Source organism: Nicotiana sylvestris, chromosome 5 (genome assembly GCF_000393655.2).
Source record: "Nicotiana sylvestris chromosome 5, ASM39365v2, whole genome shotgun sequence".
Lineage (NCBI taxonomy): Eukaryota > Viridiplantae > Streptophyta > Magnoliopsida > Solanales > Solanaceae > Nicotiana > Nicotiana sylvestris.
The window spans coordinates 156,271,420-156,293,482 of NC_091061.1; the positions used below are offsets into that span (position 1 = coordinate 156,271,420).

The 22,063-nt window shown below is 41.0% G+C and overlaps 1 protein-coding gene and 1 long non-coding RNA gene across 2 annotated transcripts; both read right to left on the reverse strand.

Moving 5' to 3' along the window:
- Window positions 1-3,215: 3,215 nt before the first annotated feature.
- Window positions 3,216-3,839, reverse strand: LOC138869529 (uncharacterized). Its single transcript, XM_070147154.1, has one exon. The coding sequence runs from the start codon at window positions 3,837-3,839 to the stop codon at window positions 3,216-3,218; it is 624 nt and encodes a 207-aa protein (XP_070003255.1).
- Window positions 3,840-14,614: 10,775 nt separating this feature from the next.
- Window positions 14,615-16,027, reverse strand: LOC104226671 (uncharacterized). The gene is made up of 2 exons (XR_710893.2): window positions 15,593-16,027; window positions 14,615-14,841 (listed from the first exon to the last, which is right to left on the reverse strand). It is a non-coding gene; the product is annotated as an uncharacterized lncRNA (long non-coding RNA).
- Between the last annotated feature and the right edge of the window lie 6,036 nt (window positions 16,028-22,063).

Below are 22,063 nucleotides of genomic sequence, written 5' to 3' on the forward strand. Positions count from 1 at the left end.
AAAACACCCAGAGCGAAGAGTACTTCTACTCGGAAACTATGAGCTGAATCCCTATAGGAGAAATGGTTCTACCTGGGTTAATCTACGTAAAACACCTTGAGCGAAGAGTACTTCTACCCGGAAACTATGAGCTAAATCCCCATAGGAGAAATGGTTCTACCTGGGTTAAGCTACGTAAAACACCCTGAGTGAAGAGTACTTCTACCCGGAAACTATGAGCTGAATCTCCCTAGGCGAAACGGTTCTACCTGGGTTAAGCTACGTAAAACACCCTGAGTGAAGAGTACTTCTACCTGGAAACTATGAGTTGGATCCCCCTAGGCGAAACGGTTCTACCTGAGTTAAGCTTCATAAAACACCCTGAGTGAAGAGTACTTCTACCCGGAAACTATGAGCTGGATCCCCCTAGGTGAAACGGTTCTACCTGAGTTAAACTTCAGAAATAGGAGGTGTGAACAATAGTGATGCATGCTGAAAATAAAAGAAAAATGGAGATTTTAAGGATCTTACGTTTGGTGACATTCGTTCACTTAGGACCGACATTCTGCACTACTTTGTTCCTGCTTTAAACAAAGAAAAACTTGTGAGTTTTTAAAGTGGTGGTTGGTTTGTGGCCTTGATGCCCTGAGTAGCTTGATTCACGACCACTACTGTCAAAGAACCGATTCTGTCAGCGTGGTACTAAGATGTTATGCCGCTCTGTATCATTTTCTAGAGACCTTGGCTTCACAATATTGCCCCCAACTGTTTCATGCCCAGATGTACATGGTACCACTACCCTTGTCTCTAAGGCAATGCATTTTTCTCTAAAATGAAACTCAGTTGTCTTACCCCAGTATCAGTTTGTGTCTGTAGTGCTCATCAACTTTTCTCATAAAGCAGGTCTTGCTTAGGCGACCTTTTCAGCTCTTTTTAGACACTTTGTTTGTCTTATCGAATGAGATCAGAGATGGATTCGTGCCTTCGTCAATGCCATATATGCCCCAAATTGTGCTCGACATTACGGGGAATCTGTAGCCAGTTTTGCAGCCCTTTCTTTGCTTCGATTTTGATGCAGGATTAGACCGAAGGGGACTCAAAGAAAAATTATGGGTAAAAATAGAATAATAATTGGAAGCGAAAAAGAACTATGCTTAAACAAAAGGTGTCCCTTTCGGGAAAAGGAATAGTGAGACTTATCTGGAGGTATGTGCCGACTTTAATGAATCATGACATGCATTTTGGACTGGATGTCTGATCTGTCTGAGCTGTCTAATTCTCAAAATCTGCCACAAATGTTCATCTTGAATTTGTCTTGGTTGTGCTCATGCTGGAGAATCAAAGACCCTTATTCGGCTAGTAGCGCCCATTGCAGGTTTTCGCTAACTAACCTCTCTCATTTCTCTACTAACTGTCACCTTATGGTGCCCATCTGGGTTTTCACCAATAAGACTCTCTCATTTCTCTGCTCACTATCACCTTATAGTGCCTGTACGGGTTTTCACTGATAAGACTCTCTCATTTCTTTTCTTTTTTTTGACTAAGATACTATATGAGGGAGGTTATCCAATGCCTTTGGCATGGGGACTTCAATCATTCTTAAAAAACATCGATCAGAAGTTCTTGAAAGATAAAAAGGCGAAATGAACCTTGAACTGAATTACAACTTTTGGAATCATTTTTACAGAAAAAACCGTGAAATAAAACAAACTTCTGCCCCAGTTTTGGAGTATTGGGAATATGGATTTTTTTGTTCTGATGGGACCGAACCCAGGGTAAGGCTACCTACGTATCCTTTCGGAATCAGGTCGGACGTAGTTCAATGACTCAGAGATTTGTTGTTTTTTTACAAGTACACAAGTTCCAAGAAGTGAGAAACAAGGAAGACAAATACGACTCAAAAGGATTAACAAAAAGGGAGACACCTATTTGGAATAGCGAGCAAATGATAGCCTTCGCCACTTCAATCTGAGAAAATCAATGCGTGAAAATTCTACAATGGGTATATATCAGACATAATATCTTTTGACTGCATCTGCGTTAATAGTCATGTCTGGTACCTATCCTTCTTCATCTACCAAGTGCAAGGCCCCTTTTGGTAACACTTTCTTCATGATGTAGGGTCCTTGCCAGTTCGGGGCGAACTTTCCTTTAGCTTCTACCTGGTGCGAAAGGATGCATTTCAAAATTAGCTGGCCTACCTCAAACTGCCTTGGGCGCACTTTCTTATTGTAAGCGCGTGCCATTCTTTGTTGGTATAACTGGCTGAAACACACTGCTGCTAGCCGTTTTTCATCGATCAACATCAGTTGTTCTAATCGGGTCTTGACCCACTCAGTGTCTTCAATCTCTGATTCCACAATAATTCGGAGAGAGGGAATTTCGACTTCAGCGGGTATTACAGCTTCAGTTCTGTATACAAGCAGATACGGAGTTGCGCCAACAGATGTGCGAACAGTCGTACGGTATCCCAAAAGAGCAAAAGGTAATTTTTCATGCCATTGCCTGGAACCTTGGATCATCTTCCTAAGAATCTTCTTGATGTTCTTGTTTGCAGTTTCAACTGCTCCATTGGCTTTTGGCCGGTAAGGGGTAGAATGGCGATGCATGATTTTAAATTGTTCGCATACCTCCTTCATCAAATGACTATTTAGATTGACTGCATTGTTAGTGATAATGGTCTTTGGGATACCAAAGCGACAAATGATGTTGGAGTGAACAAAGTCTACCACTGCTTTCTTGGTGACTGCTTTGAAAGTGACGGCTTCCACCCACTTGGTGAAGTAATCAATTGCAACCAAAATGAATCTATGCCCATTTGAAGCCTTTGGCTCGATCAGCCCAATAACATCCATTCCCCAAGCAACGAAAGGCCAAGGAGAGGACATGGGATGCAACTCCGAAGGAGGCGAGTGAATCAGGTCACCGTGAATCTGGCACTGGTGACATTTGCGAACAAATCTGAAGCAATCTCGCTCCATGGTAAGCCAGTAATACCCTGCCCGTAGAATCTTCTTCGCCAAAACATATCCATTCATGTGAGGTCCGCATACCCCTTAATGCACTTCACTCATGATCCGCTCGGATTCTGTAGCATCTATGCATCTCAACAAGTTTAAATCTGGGGTCCTCTTGTACAGAATTTCCCCATTCAGGAAGAAACCACTGGCGAGTCGCCTTATAGTTCTTTTTTGATCTCCTTTGGCATACTCTGGATATTCTCTTGTTTTCAGGAATCATTTTATATCATGATACCATGGTTCACCATCTGGTTCTGTCTCAATTGTATTACAGTAACCGTGTTGATTCCGAACTTGGATTTCTAGTGGATCAATATGAGTGTTGCCTGGATAAGGGAGCATCGAGGCTAGAGTAGCCAATGCATCGGCTAGCTCGTTGTGAAACCGGGGAATGTACCTGAACTCGATAGATTTGAATCTTTTGCTCAAGTCTCGCACACATTGTCTGTACGGAATAAGTTTGATGTCTCGAGTCTCCCATTCGCCTTGGGCTTGCCTGATAAGCAAGTCAAAATCTCCTATAACTAATAGTTTAAGCACATCCAGATCAATGGCCATTTTCAAACCCACTTCATATTCTGCCGTATTATTAGTACAGAAGAACCGAAGTCGGGCCGTCGTAGGGTAATGGTGTCCAATAGGTGAGATGAGGATTGCCCCGATCCCAACTCCTTTGATATTGACAGCTTCATCAAAATACATTTTCCATACAGGGTGATCGTCTGGAACCACTTCCTCTATCGAGTTGACCTCTTCGTCCGGGAAGTATGTGCTAAGTGGCATGTACTCATTATCAACTGGATTCTCTGCCAAATGATCTGCCAAAGCTTGTGCTTTCATCGCGGTGCGAGTGACATAGATGATGTCAAACTCTGTGAGCAGGATTTGCCATTTTGCGAGCCTGCTAGTGGGCATTGGCATTTGGAAGATGTACTTCAAGGGATCCATTCTGGATATGAGGTAAGTAGTGTAGGCCAAACAGATAATGTCTCAACTTTTGAGCGACCCAAGTCAAGGCACAACATGTCCTTTCTAAAAGGGTGTACTTAACCTCATAATCGGTGAACTTCTTGTTCAAATAATATATTGCCTGTTCCTTTCTGCCTGTTACATCATGTTGCCCCAGAACACATCCAAAGGAATTATCCATCACTGATAGATATAAAAACAAAGGCCTACCAGGTTCAGGTGGGACCAGTATAGGGGGTTTTGATAGATAATCTTTGATCCTATCAAAAGCCTTTTGGCAATCGTCTGTCCATCTAACAGCGACATCCTTTTTCAGCAACTTAGAGATGGGCTCGCACGTGGTTGTGAGCTGAGCAATGAACCTACTGATGTAGTTCAACCTCCCGAGCAAACTCATGACCTCTTTTTGTTCTTCGGAGGTGGAAAATATCGAATGGACTTTATCTTAGATGGATCCAATTCGATGCCTCTCCGGCTGACTATAAAACCGAGGAGTTTCCCAGATGGGACCCCAAGTGCACACTTGGCTAGATTAAGCTTAAGGTCATACCTACGAAGCCGTTCGAAGAACTTTTTCAAATCACACACGTGATCGGCTTGTGTCTTTAATTTATGATGATATCGTCGACATATACTTCAATCTCTTTGTGCATCATGTCGTGAAAAATGGTGGTCATGGCCCTCATGTAAGTTGCCCCTGCATTCTTTAAACCGAATGGCGTGACCCTGTAACAATAAGTACCCTATGGCGTGGTGAAAGCGGTCTTTTCTGCATCATCCTCATCCATTAGAATTTGGTGGTACCCAGCATAGCAATCCACAAATGATTGGATCTCATGCTTTGCGCAATTATCTACAACAATGTGGATGTTTGGCAAAGGAAAATTATCCTTTGGACTTGCTTTGTTCAGGTCCCTATAGTCGACACAACCTCTGGTTTTTCCATCCTTCTTTAGCACGGGCACAACATTTTCCACCCAGGTGGTGTATCGGACAGCTCTGACCATATTGGCGCTTAGTTGCTTCATTATTTCTTCTTTGATTTTGTCGCTCATGTCTGTTTTAAATTTTCGTTGCTTTTGTTGGACTGGTAGAAAACAAGGATATGTAGGAAGCTTATGAACCACCAGATCAGCACTTAAACCCGGCATATCATCGTAAGACCAAGCAAACACATCTCTGTATTCAAATAAAAGTTGAATCAAGATATCTCCGATTTTTTGTTCAGTGTGAATGCTCATCTTCGTTTCTCTAAATTCTTCAGGACTTCCGATATTAATTGTCTCAGTTTCATTGAGGTTTGGCTTAGGCTTGTTTTCAAATTGTTCCAACTCTCTTTTTATTTCCTCAACAATCTCATCTTCCTCATATTCAACCTCTTGATGCGTTATTTCGATATTAGACAGATTTCCAGATCTGGGCATGAATTCCGCATGCATGTCATGTTATTAAAGTCGGCATTAACAAAACTGAAATGAAAATAAAATGACTGGAATTAGGAAAAGGTAAAGATAGGAAACTGAACTGCATTTTATTGAATTCGAAAGGATAGAAGGGTTAACATCAAAACAAAACAATCATCCTGAGATATTTGGATTACAACCATGAAAGTAACCCAAAATACAAAAAAGAAGCTGCAAAAGCAGACTACCAAGACTCCTTCCTTGTGGGGAGAGGAGTTGTTTCCCAGTTGGTGAGCATGGTGTCTGGGTCAATTAGTTGCACATCGGCACGACTAGTGCCTTCACCAGCCTGGATCATATTCACTTCAGAAAACATCTCGCTTAGGCCATGGCAAATTTCATCAATGTTTGCATGCGCCGAGGAATTTTAACCCTCTCGGAGTCGTGGCTTGACAAAAGTGTAGAAAATATGAGGGATAGGCTGTTGCAAGACCCATCCACTCTTTTTGCGGTGTTTGGATTTGTTTTTGTCTGTTTGTGTTTGCCTGAAGCTAAGCCAAAAGTACCCTGGTTGCCTAACGGAGAAATAGGCTCTGAAATTCCTTGCAATGATGCCCCCAAACCTTTTCCTGGCTCATAACCTTGTCTCATCATAACCGTAGCCACCATTACAGATGTGGCGGAAAGACGAGGATGCAGAATGGGCTTTCCTTCCTCGACATGGTCCACAACAACCACTTCAAAAGCTTGATAGATAATGGACTCAGACCCTTCCTTGGCCTCAATACAGGGGATTAATGGGTCTTTATAAATGGAAGACTCGTCTTCTCCGTGAACAATAATTTCTTACACGTCATGTTCGAATTTGAGCATCTGGTGCAAGGTGGATGGCACAGCTCGGGCTGTATGGATCCATGGCCTTCCAAGAAGAAAGTTATAAGAAGTGACCATGTCCACTACTTGGAAAACAATCTCAAAGTCCACTGGCCCAATCGTCATGGTGAGGTTGATTTCCCCATGGTATCTCTCGCTGAGCCATCGAAAGCCCGGATGTGAACATTGCTGGGTTGGATTCTATCCGTATTGATCTTCATGCTTTGCAAAGTAGAGAGAGGCATACATATACACTTGAGCCTCCATCAACCATGACTCTCTTTACATAATGCCCCTCATATTTGACCATCAAGTTCAAAGCCCTATTGTTCCCGGCTCCTTCCTCGGGAAGTTCATCATCGGTAAATGAGATTCTGTTTACCTCAAAAAATCTATTGGCCATCTTCTCTAACCGATTCACTGTGGTCTCCTCTGAGATATGTGCCTCGTTCAGGACCTTGATTAGTACACGGGCATGCTCTTTGGAATGTATGAGCAGAGATAGTAGAGAGATTTGGGCAGGAGTCTTTCTTAGCTGGTCAATGATTGAGTAATCCTGAGCTTTCATTTTCTTCAAAAACTCTTCTGCCTCTGCTTCAGTGACTGGCTTCTTTATTGGCAATTGGCCTCCTCTAATTTGCTTGGCCTTCATCAACTCTTTTGGAGAATAACACCACCCTGATCGAGTCAAACCTCCAGTTTCCCCCACTTCCTCTATGATTTCCTTGCCTTTGTAGGTCATCACAGTTTTGTTGTAGTTCCAAGGAATAGTTTTTGTGTTTGTCACATGGGGTTGCATGGCAGGTTTGATTATGATCGGCTCTGTTATGCCATTCGTACCGCCCCGATTCTACCTTGTGACGGGGTGGCCTCCAAAGACATACAACCTTGGGCTTGGAACATTGGAGCAAACCTCTAACCTCGAGACCTTGGGCACAAATAAAGTTACCTTTTATGAGTTCGGGGCACCTTTCACAATCAACGACACATCTCGGCTTGGTCTTACTTCCACACTTGTTCCTTCTTGAATTGCTCCCACTGTCATTTCTGTTTGGTCGACCGGCTTGTATTCTTGATCTCGACCAATCATTCCCACGAAATGAACATTGTTGTGTTCTGGAAACGGGTTGTTTGTCACATTAGGAGGATCCTCGCCATTCGTTACTACAATTAATTTTTCAGAAATGAGTCTTTCTATGGCTCCTTTCAGAGTCCAACAGTCATCGGTGCTATGCCCCGGGGCACCTGAATGATATTCACATCTAGCATTTGCTTGAACTCCATGTGAATTCGGATGCATATGGTGGGGAGCGATGGGTCCAATCACGCCCATTTGCTTCAGCTTCTGGAATAGACTAGAGTTTGATTCAACCAATAAAGTGAATTTTTCTGCCGGCCTCTACTCTCGACCATAATCTTGCCTGGGACGAGCATTGTAGGGTGCCCAAAAATTTTGTTGCTGAGGTCGGGGGCCCCTTGGAGCTGGTGCCCGTACCTGCTGATTGGGAGGCCGAGCATATGATTGAGCATTGAACACTGTATATTGTGGTGGGCCCACAGAGTATTGAGGAATTGGCGGGGGATAGTAATATTGAGGGTAGCTGGATCGCCCCTGTTGAACTTGCACATAAGGGTGCGATGCCGCTCTTTGAACTTCCCTAGATCCCGAGGTCATCATAGAACCTTCATCTCTCTTTTTCCTATTTGCAAAACTTCCCGACCTATTTTGGATCGCTTGGGTGGTGGCTTTGAGAGCAGCCTGACTTACAATTCTGCCAGTCTTTAGGCCATTTTCGACCATTTCCCCTATCTTGATTTCTTCAGCAAAAGGCCTACCCATTGCAGACATCATGTTTTGGAAATAATCAGGCTCTTGAACCTCCAAAAAGACAGTGATCAACTCATGATTATCCATGGGCGGCTTAACTCTGGCCGCTTGCTCCCTCCACTTGATGGCGTACTCCCTAAAGCTTTCCATCGGCTTTTTCTTCATATTGGATAGGGAATTGCGGTCTGGTGCAATATCAATGTTGTATTGGAATTGCTTGACGAAGGCCTGGGCCATGTCATCCCAAATATGCCAGTGAGAGATGTCTTGGTCAATGAACCATTCGGAATCTACCCCCACAAGGCTTTCCCCAAAGTAAGCCATCAGCAGCTCTTCCTTTTCTCCTGCACCCCTCAGTTGGTTGCAGTACCTTTTCAAGTGGGCAATAGGGTCACCTTGTCCATCATATTTCTCAAATTTTGGGGTTTTGAACCCTCATGGCAAATGGATATGAGGGAACATGCATAGATCACTGAATGAAACACTTTTGTGACCACCTAGTCCCTGTATGTTCTTTAAATTCTGTTCAAGACTTTTCATTTTCCTGGCCATCTCATCTGGCTCAATCGTCGTGACAGGCATTTCATTTTCCACTGGTGATTCGTATCGAGGAGTCTGATTGTATGGAGCTGAGATCCCAAAAGCCATATTCGGAGAATAGTATTGTCCATCATAAGCATGAGATGGTGGCTCATTATTTGGCCTCGTCACAGGAGGTGGTGGAGGGATTGTATATACCAGTGTGCCAGACACGACGAGAGGGGTGTTCCTGACCGGTGCGACTGGAGGTCGCATATTAGAGGTATTGGGGGCAGCATGGCGGCTGTAGTTCGGCACATACCCTGGTGGTAGAATGTGGTCGCTCATTGCATAGAGCGGTGGTTGAGTAGCCTGGGGTATGGTGTAAGTTCCCTCTGAGGGACTCTGGGGTGGAGGTCGACTGGAAACCCAAGCTTGATATACATCTGACAGTTGTTGTCTCAATTTTCTTATCTCCTCAGACTCTTGCTCAACTGACTGACCCTGCGGATTGTCACTGACCAACTCGATTTCATCACTGTTATCCATTACTACTGGTCCCTTAGATCTTGTGAAGTAATGATGTGCTGCCAGATTTACCACAAACCAACCACCTTAAACTTACTGGTTTAAGAGACAACAAACGTGTTAGGGTTAGGCATTTTATAGATATGAATTACACGTAATATGTCATGCTCCTAACATCGCCACCATTTCTAAAATGCTTTTGGAAGACTTCAATGTTTCATTCCGACCTATCAGCTTGTTGCTTATTGACACTGTTATTTCCTTCTTCTTTTTTTTCTTTTTTTTTTCTTTTTTTTTAATCGCCTTATTTGATCCCTCACTTTAGAGCCATTTTAAAATGAATACTTGATCGAACCTTTTATGGGTTGCCTACGTATCATGTTGTCGCATGAATCAGATCATTACGTAGTTCAGATATGCAAGACACTTGAGATTTTATTTTTTTTTTACAAAACAAACATCAAAAACTTTTTCATTGATTTTCGATATAATATTTTGATACAAGACTCAAAAATCAAGAGTTACATAAAGATAAACGAGACCAAACCTGACTCAAATAGTCATTTTAGAATAAAAGTCAAAACAACACCAAAAGACTCTTATAGACTTAGAAACAACAAAAGTATAATGAAAAGGACTGATAACTAAAAGAAGACTTTGATTTCTGCAGTAGAATCCACCAGCATTACTATAATCAAGGCTCTTATTCCTGCGGCTGACCCCCAACATTGCGGTATATCATCTCCAAGTCTGCAGATATATGACGAGGAACGTTCAATGATACTTCTGCAAACCGCTCGGGCGTCATGCCCTGGCAACTCCTGCATGCTCTTGAGATATATGTGGCTACCTCGAGGATCTTTCCCTTAATGTATTCCTGCGCCACGTGCATCTCTTGATTCTGCCGACCACGGGTCTCAGCTAGATCCAGCGCATCACGCTCGCGGTCCAAGGCCATATCTTTCTGGCGCCGAACTTCTAGCGACTCCGCTTTTAATTGATTGATCACCTTTTGGTAGTGTTGTCTTTCTATTTCAAACTCTGCGATCTGGCTCTCTTTGCTTGACTCAACTCCCCCTATCTGATCCCTCAAACCTTGGATTAATGGAGCGAAACCTCTATGTTCATGATCACGGACTACCCTGAACTGGGCTTCTTTCTCTTCTTGCTGCTGAGCGGTTGTGACTATGTTCTTCTTTCGAATTTGGGCTTTGAGTGCTTGCTTCTCTCGTGCCCACTGAGCCTTTTCCCTCTCAAAATCAGCTTGTTGTACGTCAATGGCTGTCTCCAGAATGCCCTTATCTTCTTGTAAAGTGTCAATACGAGATTGGAACTCTTGCGCCACTTACCTTCTAGTTTCTCTAACTCTGACCTCGATCTCTCTCTTCCAATCAACTGCGTGCCGTATGGATCTCTCTGTCCTTTGCTCGGGGATAGCCTGGTTGTGAAACCACTCAAGGTATGAGAGGCTTACCTCCCCACGTTCACGATCAGCTACCATCTCATCTAAATCGGAAAATCGACTACCAAACCAAATCTTCTGTGCATATGACTCCCTTGGAGGTTCCTCTCCCTTGAATTCCCACATGAACGGGCGCATGTCCTCAATCGGGGGCCTCTTTTGCTCTCTCCCTAACTGGCACATGACGCATAAAGGCGCGTAGGGTTGGAAACCCCTAAAACCTATGAGTATGAAGAATGGGCGATACGTCGACATATGCATGACCCTAGCAGAAAGGAACCAGTAATAGTTCCAAGTGATTCTATCAGCACTCAATGAACCAAGTAATGTCCGCCAAGCCCTCACCCCCTCTGGAAGATTACAACTCGCAGCTCTGTCTGGGTGACATCCAATGTAATTCAGCCAATCATCATTGAAATTTACTACTATTGGATGATGATAAAGGTGCTCTATGAACCACATCTGCAACAGAATGTTGCATCCCTCAAAGTAATCTTCACCTTCTTGACAACGGGTCAAAGCCCGAAAAATATCTCCCAAAATCATGGGAAGAATGGTATGATCCTCGCTACTTTGCAAATACGAGACTACCGCAACCAATCGAATTCTGATGCGCCCATCACGCTCCGGAAAGACCATGATCCCTAGAAATGATATCATGAACGCGAAGATTCTCAACTCCCTCCAAGCGTCGTAACTCAACTGGTTGACGAATTCTGTGCCCGAGAAGTTCTCAAACCCTTTCTCGTCCCCAAATCTGTCATAAAAATATTCCAACGGAACCCAACCTTCGTTTAAGCAAACCATTGGAATTCGACGAAGGCATAACTTCTTTAAAAAGTTGTTCACACCTACTTTTCTCGGACCAGCAGGCCTTTTCCCACGAAGGTCTCTCCCCAATCCGGTGAACCCACCTAGTTCTTCCAATGTGGGTGTCATTTCACAATCTTTGAACCTGAAGACATTGTTCGCGGGGTCCCAAAAACCTACTAGAGCCTCGATTAAATCTCTGTTAGGCTTAATTCTCATGAGGTTGGTGAGGAACTTGAGGTGCTTAAATACTCGATTCTGTTCCCATGTAGAAAAACTAGCCCACCAATTACAGAGACTACTCGGGGTCTTATCTCTGATCAAGAACATAGGAGGTATCTCGTCCCTTACCCTTTTCTGACTGCTTCTTTGTGGAGAACTCATGGTGATCCTAAGAATAAGATAAAAAGGGGGTTAGGACCTACCTAAACTATATGCAAATTATGATCATTCATTATTTTATTTTATTTTTTGGACAATTTAGGACTCGATCTATATTTTTTTTTAATTACAATATATATTTTGAAATTACCGGACACAAAAGTTGAGATGATAAAAGCGAAAAAAATGGCTATTATTACAAAAACGGCCCTTTAATACTTCCATAGAAGGCATAAAGGATGTCTCGGCAAAAACAGCCAAACACAGAAACAAAACAATAAAAATAGACAAAATAATAAATAAAAAAAAACTATTTTTAAGAAAATGACCCTTTGCAATATGAGTATAACCAGATAAAAATAGCTACTTTTTGCAAAAACAATCTTTTCGGAAAGGTTTAAAGTTGCTTCGACAAAAATGGCCAGACATAAGGGCAAAATGGTAAAAGGTGAATAAATATGGATAAAGTAACTATTTTTACAAAAATGGCCCTTCAGCACTTCCCAGAAAGATTTTAAGGTTGTCTTGGTAAAACAGCTGGAACATGAGGGCCAGACAGTAAAAGGTGACCAAAATAGGCCTTTTTTTTTGAAAATTTTATGCTCCCTTTTTTTTGAAACATGTGGGCTGAACCCGATGGAGGTTGCCTACGTATCTCACATCCGGTAATAATCAAACCCGCGTAGTTCAGTAAAACAGGGTACTCTCCCCTTTTATTTTTTTTTAATGAAAATTAATCTTTACAACTCACACCAGACTACTACAAAATATATATATATATTATTATTTTTAAAAAAAAAAAGTTTATTTGCACTAAACTAGGAGAATTATTCTCTCTTTTTTTATTTTTAATAATTACACTAATTGTTTTCTAAAACCAGTCGACAATGCAAGTAGGCCTTTCAAATGATGTATCAAGTAGCACATACGTGAACATGATGGTCTGAAAGAGGATACCTGTCTTATACGGACCCGGCCCTTGTGCCGAGTTTCGCTAAGTCAAATGCACGTGATGTAACTAAAGCAAACCTACTAGGGATATCCGGCATGAGGCTTGTTCTTCTAGGTTTAGATCCTATTAGAGAAGGTATCTAGACTGGCTTACTCGAGCGGACAACTTGAGCCGAGGAGGGTCAGTGTACCGGTAGCATTGCTTTCCGGCTTAACTGGTGGTGCTCCCCGCCTAAAACAGGTGTGACTAAAATCCTTCACCGAATGACGAACACCTCGGCTATCTCAAAGAAAGCGGGCTATGTCAAACAAATGCCTAATTTTTAATTTCAAAAAGACTCAGAGGGGGTGCGTGAGTAAACAGTTTATATGTACAGTTCAACAATATCAAAATGATAAAAAGCGAACAGGTAGCACATTAGGCACAAATAAATCACAATATTTACAAAATTAATAAAGCCAAATAAAAAGTCAACATGTACAAGCTCGAATTCTTATGTAATTCCCCAGCAGAGTCGTCAGAGCTGTCACACCCCTTTTCTATCCCTCAAAATAATGATAATATGTGTATGGGCCAAAGAGTTTTTCCAATTAAAGTGACAAAATTTGAATAGAGATTATTTTATTGTTCAGAGTCGCCGCTTAGAATTGACTTTCGGTGTTCCAAGTCACCATTTATTTGGATCCCTAGTCAAAGGAAGGTTTGACTCTATTTTAATCGGTCCGCGAAAGCAAAGTTCGGGTAAGGAATTCTGTTGACCGGGGAGAAGGTATAAGGCATTCCCCGAGTCCCGTGGTTCTAGCACGATCGCTTTATTGACTTAAACTTGGCTTGAATTAATTTTGGACAAACTGTGATTTATATATTTTTCATGTTTTACCTATCCTCTTTTATTTCTTGATTATTAGAAAAAATTAAAGAATATTTTTGAATAATAAGATGTCATAACCACACTACGCAAGCTAATGCGTGATCGATGAAATTTATTGTTTAGTCATAACGGCGCTACGCAAGCGAATCCGCAGTCATGATAGACGATTGTTAGCACGTTATTTACTTTTGAAAAATTGCTGCAATTGTGTTGGAGGAAACATTAACCCTCTTTTTTCAGAAAATTTATTAAATGTCACTACCACGCTACGCAAGCGAATCCGTGATTATGACAAAAGATTTATAAATTAATTAAAACTATTGAATATGACATGAAATTGATGAATTAACTTATTAAAAGTTAAGCGTCACGCTACACAAGTGAGTCCGTGAAGTTAAAGCGCACCTACTATTTGCCTAACGTTTAAATTATGTAAGGGGAAACTAGTTAATAAAAATAGTAGAAAAATCTGATATTATTATTATTTTTTCGAGCTTTATAGTTGGGAAAAATTATGCAAATAAATGTTGGACCAACTTTATCTATTTCAAAAGAAATGAGCCAACTTCTTGTTAAAAAAAAAATGGGCCAGCTTGTATGGAGCTTTTGGGCTGCTGGAATTTATTATTAAAATGGGCCAAGAAATGAATTTCAATTGGCCCAATGCTATATAGAAGAAAAGGGGTAATTTTGTTGTTTAAAGGTAAATGAGCCAACTTTTATCTTTGATTCAATAAGGCCCAAAATTGATACAATCTTAGCTCTTTACTTAGTTTGAATTCATGACCATTAACTACATAGTCACAATTGTATAAACGCTCACTTTACAAAAATAGTCATTTTTGCAAATCCGGCAAAATGGCCAGATTCACAAAGATATTATCACAGCATTCCTAGAAGCATATGTTGGCAGTGAAATTTCAGCAACTAAAACGAACTCATGCTATGTGTTATACACCTAAAGTCATTCATGGCATAATTAGCATTGTTACTCGAATATAATAGCTGAAAAACATGCTTAAAAAATCCATAAACGACTTACATATCTCATTCAAAAACTTACAACTCAATATTCAAGTATTATGAAGGACTATATTCACATTATCATATGCTTGATACATAACAATAACATACAAGCTCTTTTGTTGTCAAACTATTCATCACATCAAACACATTTAAATGGTGCAGCATGTTCAAGTTGTTCCCATTGCTAAAAATACGTATATTACGAGTCTTAAAAGATTACCTGGTAGCAAAAGAATAAACAGTAGTTCATCAACTAAAGCAGCATAAAAATAGCAGCAAAACCAGCAGCAAATCCGTGTTAAAACAACCTGAAAACTTAGAGAGGGGATCCAGAAACGAACTCTAAAGAGGACTTATACTTTTTTAAAATTTTGCACTCTAAGATTCACTCCCAAAGCTCACCATTTCAGCTTAATTTTCATGTGTTCAACTGCTGATTTTTTTTTTGTTTTTGTGACAAAGCCATTATAAAAAATGCCCTCTGGAAGTGTGATGGAGTCCCCCCTATATATCAAAACAACCAGCTATTTCAAAAAATTAAAAATCAATCTTTTTGACAGATTTTTCTACAAAATCTACTCTTAAATTCAAAAGGCCAGACTTTTTGGTTCAAATCTTGTCAAGTATTTCAAACAAATCTGCTCTCCACTATTCAAAGACAGACTTTTATTCAAACACTGTCCAAAGATCTACATTTTCTTACCAAACAATTTGACTTTTGAGTGTTGTACTCAAAGAGTCTTCAACAGCAAATAAACAACCCAATAAGTACCATATACTCTTAAGTATTTTTCACTACCTCACTTTTATCAATGCAAAACTATTTTACTACTTCAACAAGTGCAAAAATAGAAAATTTAACATTTCAAACTTCAAAAACTAATGCTAAAATAATTAATAATAGACAAAACAAAATCTGAAAAATAAAAATAAAAATAAAAAATCAGCCATGAAAAAGAATAGGATTTTACCATTTTACAATTCAAATGGCCGAAAAAATGGTGGTATGCCAAAAGAGGGTGTTCGGGGAGGTCACCGGAATTTGGCCGGATTTTGGTCGCCGAATTTTCAGGGTGAAATTGGCATCAATAGCTAGGTCTTGAGGAGCTCTATCCATTGATGTAGGTATTGTGGGGTGGTAGTGGTTGGAGCTTCAATAATTTGGGCAAAAAAGTGACGGGAAAGTTTCCTAGATCTAAGATTCAAGGAGTTTGAGGGATTTTTGAAGGATTTGGTTTAGAGATATGGAAAGAGGAAGTTGTGGAAATTACATGGTGTGAATTTGGAGGTGGTCCGGCGGTGGCGGCGATTTCTGGCCGGCAACGGTAGGGCGGCGGCAACGGCTTGGGGGGTGAGAGAAGAGAGAGTGATGAGAGGGAAAGAAGAGAGAGGAAATAATGGGGAAATGAGGCAAATTTTTGGGAATTTTAGGCTTTAAATACCTAGGATGAAGATCAAACTATGACTATTGGATTAAATCAAGATGGGTGGATGAGATTGAATCTTGTCACTTAACCAAAACGACGTAGTTTCAAGACAAAACTACATCGTTTTAAGCTCTTCTTGCCAACCCCCTTTTGGACCGGGTTTGGGCTCAAATTTTGGGCCAATTTTAGCACAATTTTAATTAAATTACACTAGCCCAAACCCTAACCCATTTATAAAACCATTACTCAACTCTTAAAACTTATACATACACAAATAAGAACAAACACACACACATACATATTATATATATATATAAAAGGAAAAAATTAGGCATTTACATCTTCTACTCTAATTTATGTAACATCACTTGTTTGGAAATAAAAATTTATTTATGATAGAAGTAAAAACAGAAGATAATATTACATAGCACGAAAAGTAAGACTAAATGGTGTGTATAGATTACTATTTCTCTTTACAAAATTAGTTGTACAGAGGTCAAATTAACTATTTTTTGACTGAAAAATTTATACATAGTATATATCATGTTACTATACGAAAAATTATAACTTGTTCTTTGTGAACATTAAAAGTGGATAATTTCCGAGAGAAATTAGCGAGTACAGTGATTTGTGAACAATGAAAGAGCAAGTGGCAAATCTCACATCACAAAACGAAAAACTAAGCACCAATTACTTATACTTGGCGAAAGAGTAATTTAGAAGAAATTAAAAAAGAAAAAAGGAGAAAGATAGAAAAGTAGTAAGTACGGTACAATTGTAGAAATCTTTCAATGATGTGGGTAAGATGAGAGAAATGGTGGAAGAGGGGCTCAAGTCCAGCAAGATCATGAGCTATTCTGCTATAAAGGCAACCACCTAGGCAATTCAGAGTGGTACCGGAAGTTTGCTAGGCAAGAAGAAGAAGGACGATGTCGCCATGGTTGTCACTGGACCATGGCATGGCCAAAGGGGTTCACCTTACCAGTACACCTATCCTCGACCCCGACCTCAAACCTACGCCCAAGCTCCATATAATCCACCCCAACATTACTTTCCCCCGCCAAACCCTCAATACTCAGCCAGTCCATCCCAATACCATGTTCACCATGCCCAGTCATACACTCAACCTCCTTCTTACCCACAATGCCATGCCCCAGCCATACAAAATACCTACTCAGCTCCACAAAATACCTATCCACCTCCACAACCCTACCAAAACCCCAATGGTTCAAATTTTCAACCAAGGCCAGAGTATAGAAGAGAGAGGGAGCAACAGAAATAAACTTTTACCCCGCTTGGAGAGTCCTATGCTAGTCTGTTTCAAAGGTTAAGACAGTTGGACGTCTTGAGGCCGATTGAGTCAAAGATACCAAATCCCCCTCCAAAGAACCTCGATTATTCCCTAAGATGTGTCTATTGTACTGATGCTCCAGGGCATGACATAGAGAAGTGTTGGCATCTGAAAATGGCAATCCAAGAGCTCATTGACACAAACCAAATTGTAGTCCAAAGCCCAGACATGCCAAACATTAACCAAAACTCTTTGTCAGCCCATGCAGTGACACGTATGATTGAAATAGTTCACAAGGATGGGGAGCCCAAGAAGTTTTCTTAGTCCGTCATGATGATTCGGGCCAGTGAAGGTACTTTGGTTAAAGCTCTAGACTCTACCAAAGCAAAGCCCTTGACAGTTGAAGGGACAATAGGAGATCCGAGCTTGCTCAATTTGAAACCCCCAGTGTTGGTCGTGAAAGGGCCTTCGAAAAATATTGGGGCATGTCCGGAAAGTTCAAAAGTGGTAGTGTCAGGGATTCCATGTAAGCCTGTCATAGTTGTGAAGGGGGATCCTATCACCCATATCATCATTAAACCAGTGACCCAGCTGCTAGTGGTTGATGCCAAGGTTGTTCCGTGGAATTACAAACAAGTGATAGTGACATACAAAGGAAAAGAAATAAAGGAAGAAGTTAATAAAATTGGAGGATTGACTCATTCTGGGAGATGTTTCACCCCAGAAGAATTAAAGAAAGCCAAGCCATTCAAGGATAGCCAAATGCTAGTAAAGAAATCGGTCACCGAAGAAGAGGCTGAGGAGTTCCTAAAAAAGATGAAAGCGTAGGATTATTCCATTGTGGAGCAGTTAAGGAAAATACCAGCTCAGATTTCTCTTTTGTCTTTGCTGATACATTCAGATGAACATCGCTGGGTCTTGATGGAGATTTTGAATGAGGCACATGTTCCTGATAAGATCACAGTGAATCAATTGGAAAAGATAGCTAGCAAGATCTTCGAAGTAAACAGGATCACTTTCTCAGACGATGAACTTCCTATAGAGGGTACAGAACACAACCGAGCTTTTTATCTCAGGTGAAGTGTGAAGATTTTGTCGTCTCAAGGGTTTTGGTTGACAATGGCTCTAGTGAGAATATTTGTCCCCTGTCTACTCTGCAAAAATTAAAGATTGGCACCGAATGAATCCATATGAACAGTGTGTGTGTTCGAGGTTTTGATGGGGGAAGTAAAGATTCTGTTGGAGATATAATGCTCGAATTGTCGATAGGGCCAGTTGAGTTCACCATGGAATTCCAAGTGTTAGATGTTGTTGTCTCCTACAATCTATTGTTGGGCAGGCCCTGGATACATGCTACTAAGTCAGCCCCGTCTTCTCTACACCAAATGGTGAAGTTCGAATGGGATAGGCAGGAAATAGTTGTGCACGGTAATGAGGACCTGTCAGCTTATAATGACACAATTGTTCCCTTTATCGAAGCTAAAGATGATAAAGGACCTTGGGTCTATCAAACTTTCTAAACAGTGTCTGTTGAGAAGATTCCTGAAGGAAAATGCATTCCGGGTCCTAAGTTATCCTCCGCGTCTTTCATGGTAGCGAATGAAATGTTGAAGAATGATTTTGTGTCGGGCAAGGATCTGGGCTCATCTTTGCAGGGTATTATGCGCCCCAGTGGGAATCTTGGTACGTTTGGTTTGGGATTCATGCCCACAGAGAAGGACGTGAAAAGGGTTAAAACATGAAACAAAAGGTATGGTCACTTCCCAAGCCTGTCCCACACATCTCTAAGTCTTTTGTCAAGCCAGGGGCTGAAAAACCTCCAACCTCCTCAATCCCAAAACTTGTGGTCGATGTTGATGAAGAGCTGATCAAGAGGTTCCAGGGTTTGTTCGATGAGGTCTATATGGTAGAAGTTGGTGAAGGTTCTAGTAAAGCAGATGTGCAGCTCATTGGGCCAAATGTGAAGCTTAGCAATTGTGAAGCTACTCCTCTCCCCACCAGGAAGGAGTTTTAGTAGTTTGCTTTGTTTTCCTTCCTATTATCTGGGTTATTCCAGGGTTGTAATCCAGATTTTTAGTTTTTACTTGTTTTGATGTTCAAACCCTTCTATCCTTTTATTTTCAATGAAATTCAATTTTCCGTTTTCTGTTATTCCTAAAAGTGTTTTATTTTGTTCTTTTTTCTTTTGTACAGTTCTTTTATGTTGGTTGCAATGATATGATATGCATGAAGAATTTTTAGCCGAGTCTTAAAAGCCAATCTAATTCTGAAATAACAATCTTAGAAGTAGAATATGATGATGAAATAGAATATGATGAAGAAGCAGCATTTGAGGAAATCAGTAAGGAACTAAAACAATTTGAAGAAAAACCAAAGCCTAATTTGAGTAAAACTGAAACAATCAATTTAGGGGACCAGTATAATGTTAGGGAAACCAAGATAAGTGTGCATTTAGAACCGCAAGTTAAGGAGGAAATAATCAAAACATTGTTTGAGTACAAAGATGTCTTTGCATGGTCATATGACGATATGCCGGGCCTGAGCACTGATCTAGTAGTTCATAAATTGCCAACTGATCCAGCATTCCCTCTTGTCAAGCAAAAGTTGTGAAAGTTCAAGACTGATATGAGTGTGAAGATCAAAGAAGAAATCACAAAGCATCTTACTGCAAGGGTCATTCGGGTCACTCGATATCCCACTTGGTTAGCCAATATTATGCCAGTACCAAAGAAGGATGGTAAAACCAGGGCATGTGTTGATTACCATGATCTTAACCAAGCAAGCCCAAATGATGATTTTCCATTGCCGAACATTCGCATTCTGATCGATAATTGTGCCAAGCATGATATTGGGTCTTTTGTGGATTGTTACGCGGGATATCACCAGATCTTGATGGATGAGGAAGATGCAGAAAAGACAGCATTCATCACGCCATGGGGAACATATTGTTATCGGGTAATGCCATTTGGTTTGAAGAATGCTAGGGCAACTTACATTTGGATCCGTCAACGATCAAAGCCATTCAAGAGCTACCACCGCCCAAGAACAAAACTGAGGTGATGAGTTTGCTTGGAAGGTTAAATTACATCAGCAGGTTCATTGCTCAGCTCACGATAACCTGTGAGACCATCTTTAAGCTATTCAAGAAGAATGTTGCAGTCAAGTGGAGTGACGAGTGTCAAGAAGCTTTTGATAAGATTAAGAGGTACCTATCAAACCCACCTGTGCTGGTCCCACCAGAGCCTCGGAGACCTTTAATTCTCTATCTAATAGTCTTGGATAATTCTTTTGGCTGTGTATTGGGTCAACATGAAGGAGCAAACAATCTATTATCTCAGTAAGAAGTTCATTCCCTATGAGGTTAAGTACACTCTGCTTGAGAGGACATGTTGCGCCCTGACTTGGGTGGCACAAAAGTTGAAGTATTATCTGTCGTCCTACACTACTTACCTCATTTCTCGCATGGATCCCCTGAAGTATATCTTTTAGAAGCCTATGCCTACGGGAAGACTTGCAAAGTGGTAGATTTTACTTACAGAGTTTGACATCATCTATGTGACTCGGACCGCGATGAAAGCCCAAGCCTTGGACAACCACTTAGCCGAGAACCCGGTGGATGCTAAATATGAGCTACTAAAGAATTATTTTCCTGATAAATAGGTCATGTGTGTTGACGAGGTTGACCGTGATGAAAAGCCAAGATGGAAACCTCTTCTTTGATGGAGCTGCTAACATGAAAGGTGTCGGAATATGGGCTGTACTTATCTCTGAAAAAGGGCAACACTACCCTATAACAGCCCAGCTTCGATTTTATTGCACCAACAACATGGCCGAGTACGAAGCATGCATTCTGGGTTTGAGGTTAGCTGTAGACATGGGAGTCCAGGAAATACTTATTCTGGGAGATTCAAATTTGTTGGTTCATCAGATTCAAGGAAAATGGGAGACTCGGGACTTGAAGCTTATACCGTACCGACAGTGTCTGCATGATCTTTGTCAACGATTCAGGTCGGTAGAATTTAGACATATTCCCAGGATTCACAATGAGATTTCTGATGCTTTGGCTACTCTGTCATCAATGTTACATCATCCGAACAAGGCTTATGTCGACCCCGTGCATATCCAAGTTCGTGATCAACATGCTTATTGTAATGTGGTTGAAGAGGAAATTGATGGCGAACCTTGGTTCCATGATATCAAGGAATACATCAAGTCGGGGATATATCCAGTACATGCCATAGGTGATCAAAAGAGAACCATCCGGCGTCTGGCTAGTGGAATTTTCCTGAGTGGGGGAATCTTGTACAAGAGGACTCCAGATTTGGGACTGTTGAGGTGCATAGATGTTAAAGAAGCTTCAACTATCATGGCCGAAGTACATTCTGGAGTTTGCGGGCCGCATATGAATGGGTATGTCTTGGCAAAGAAGATACTTCGAGCAAGTTATTATTGGCTCACCATGGAACGAGATTATATCAGTTTTGTTCGCAAGTGTCATCAATGCCAGGTACACGGTGATTTGATTCATTCTCCCCCATATGAGTTACATACAATGTCTGCACCTTGGCCCTTTATTGCTTGGGGCATGGATGTCATTGGACCAATTGAGCCGGCAGCGTCAAACAGGCATAGGTTTATTCTGGTGGCCATTGATTACTTTACCAAGTAGGTCAAAGTTGTAACTTTCAAGTCCGTGACCAAGAAGGTAATGGTGGATTTTATTC

Coding starts and splice junctions, on each gene's coding strand:
- LOC138869529 (XM_070147154.1), bottom strand. CDS start 3,839: ATGAAAGCACAAGCTTTGGCAGATCATTTGGCAGAGAATCCAGTTGAT.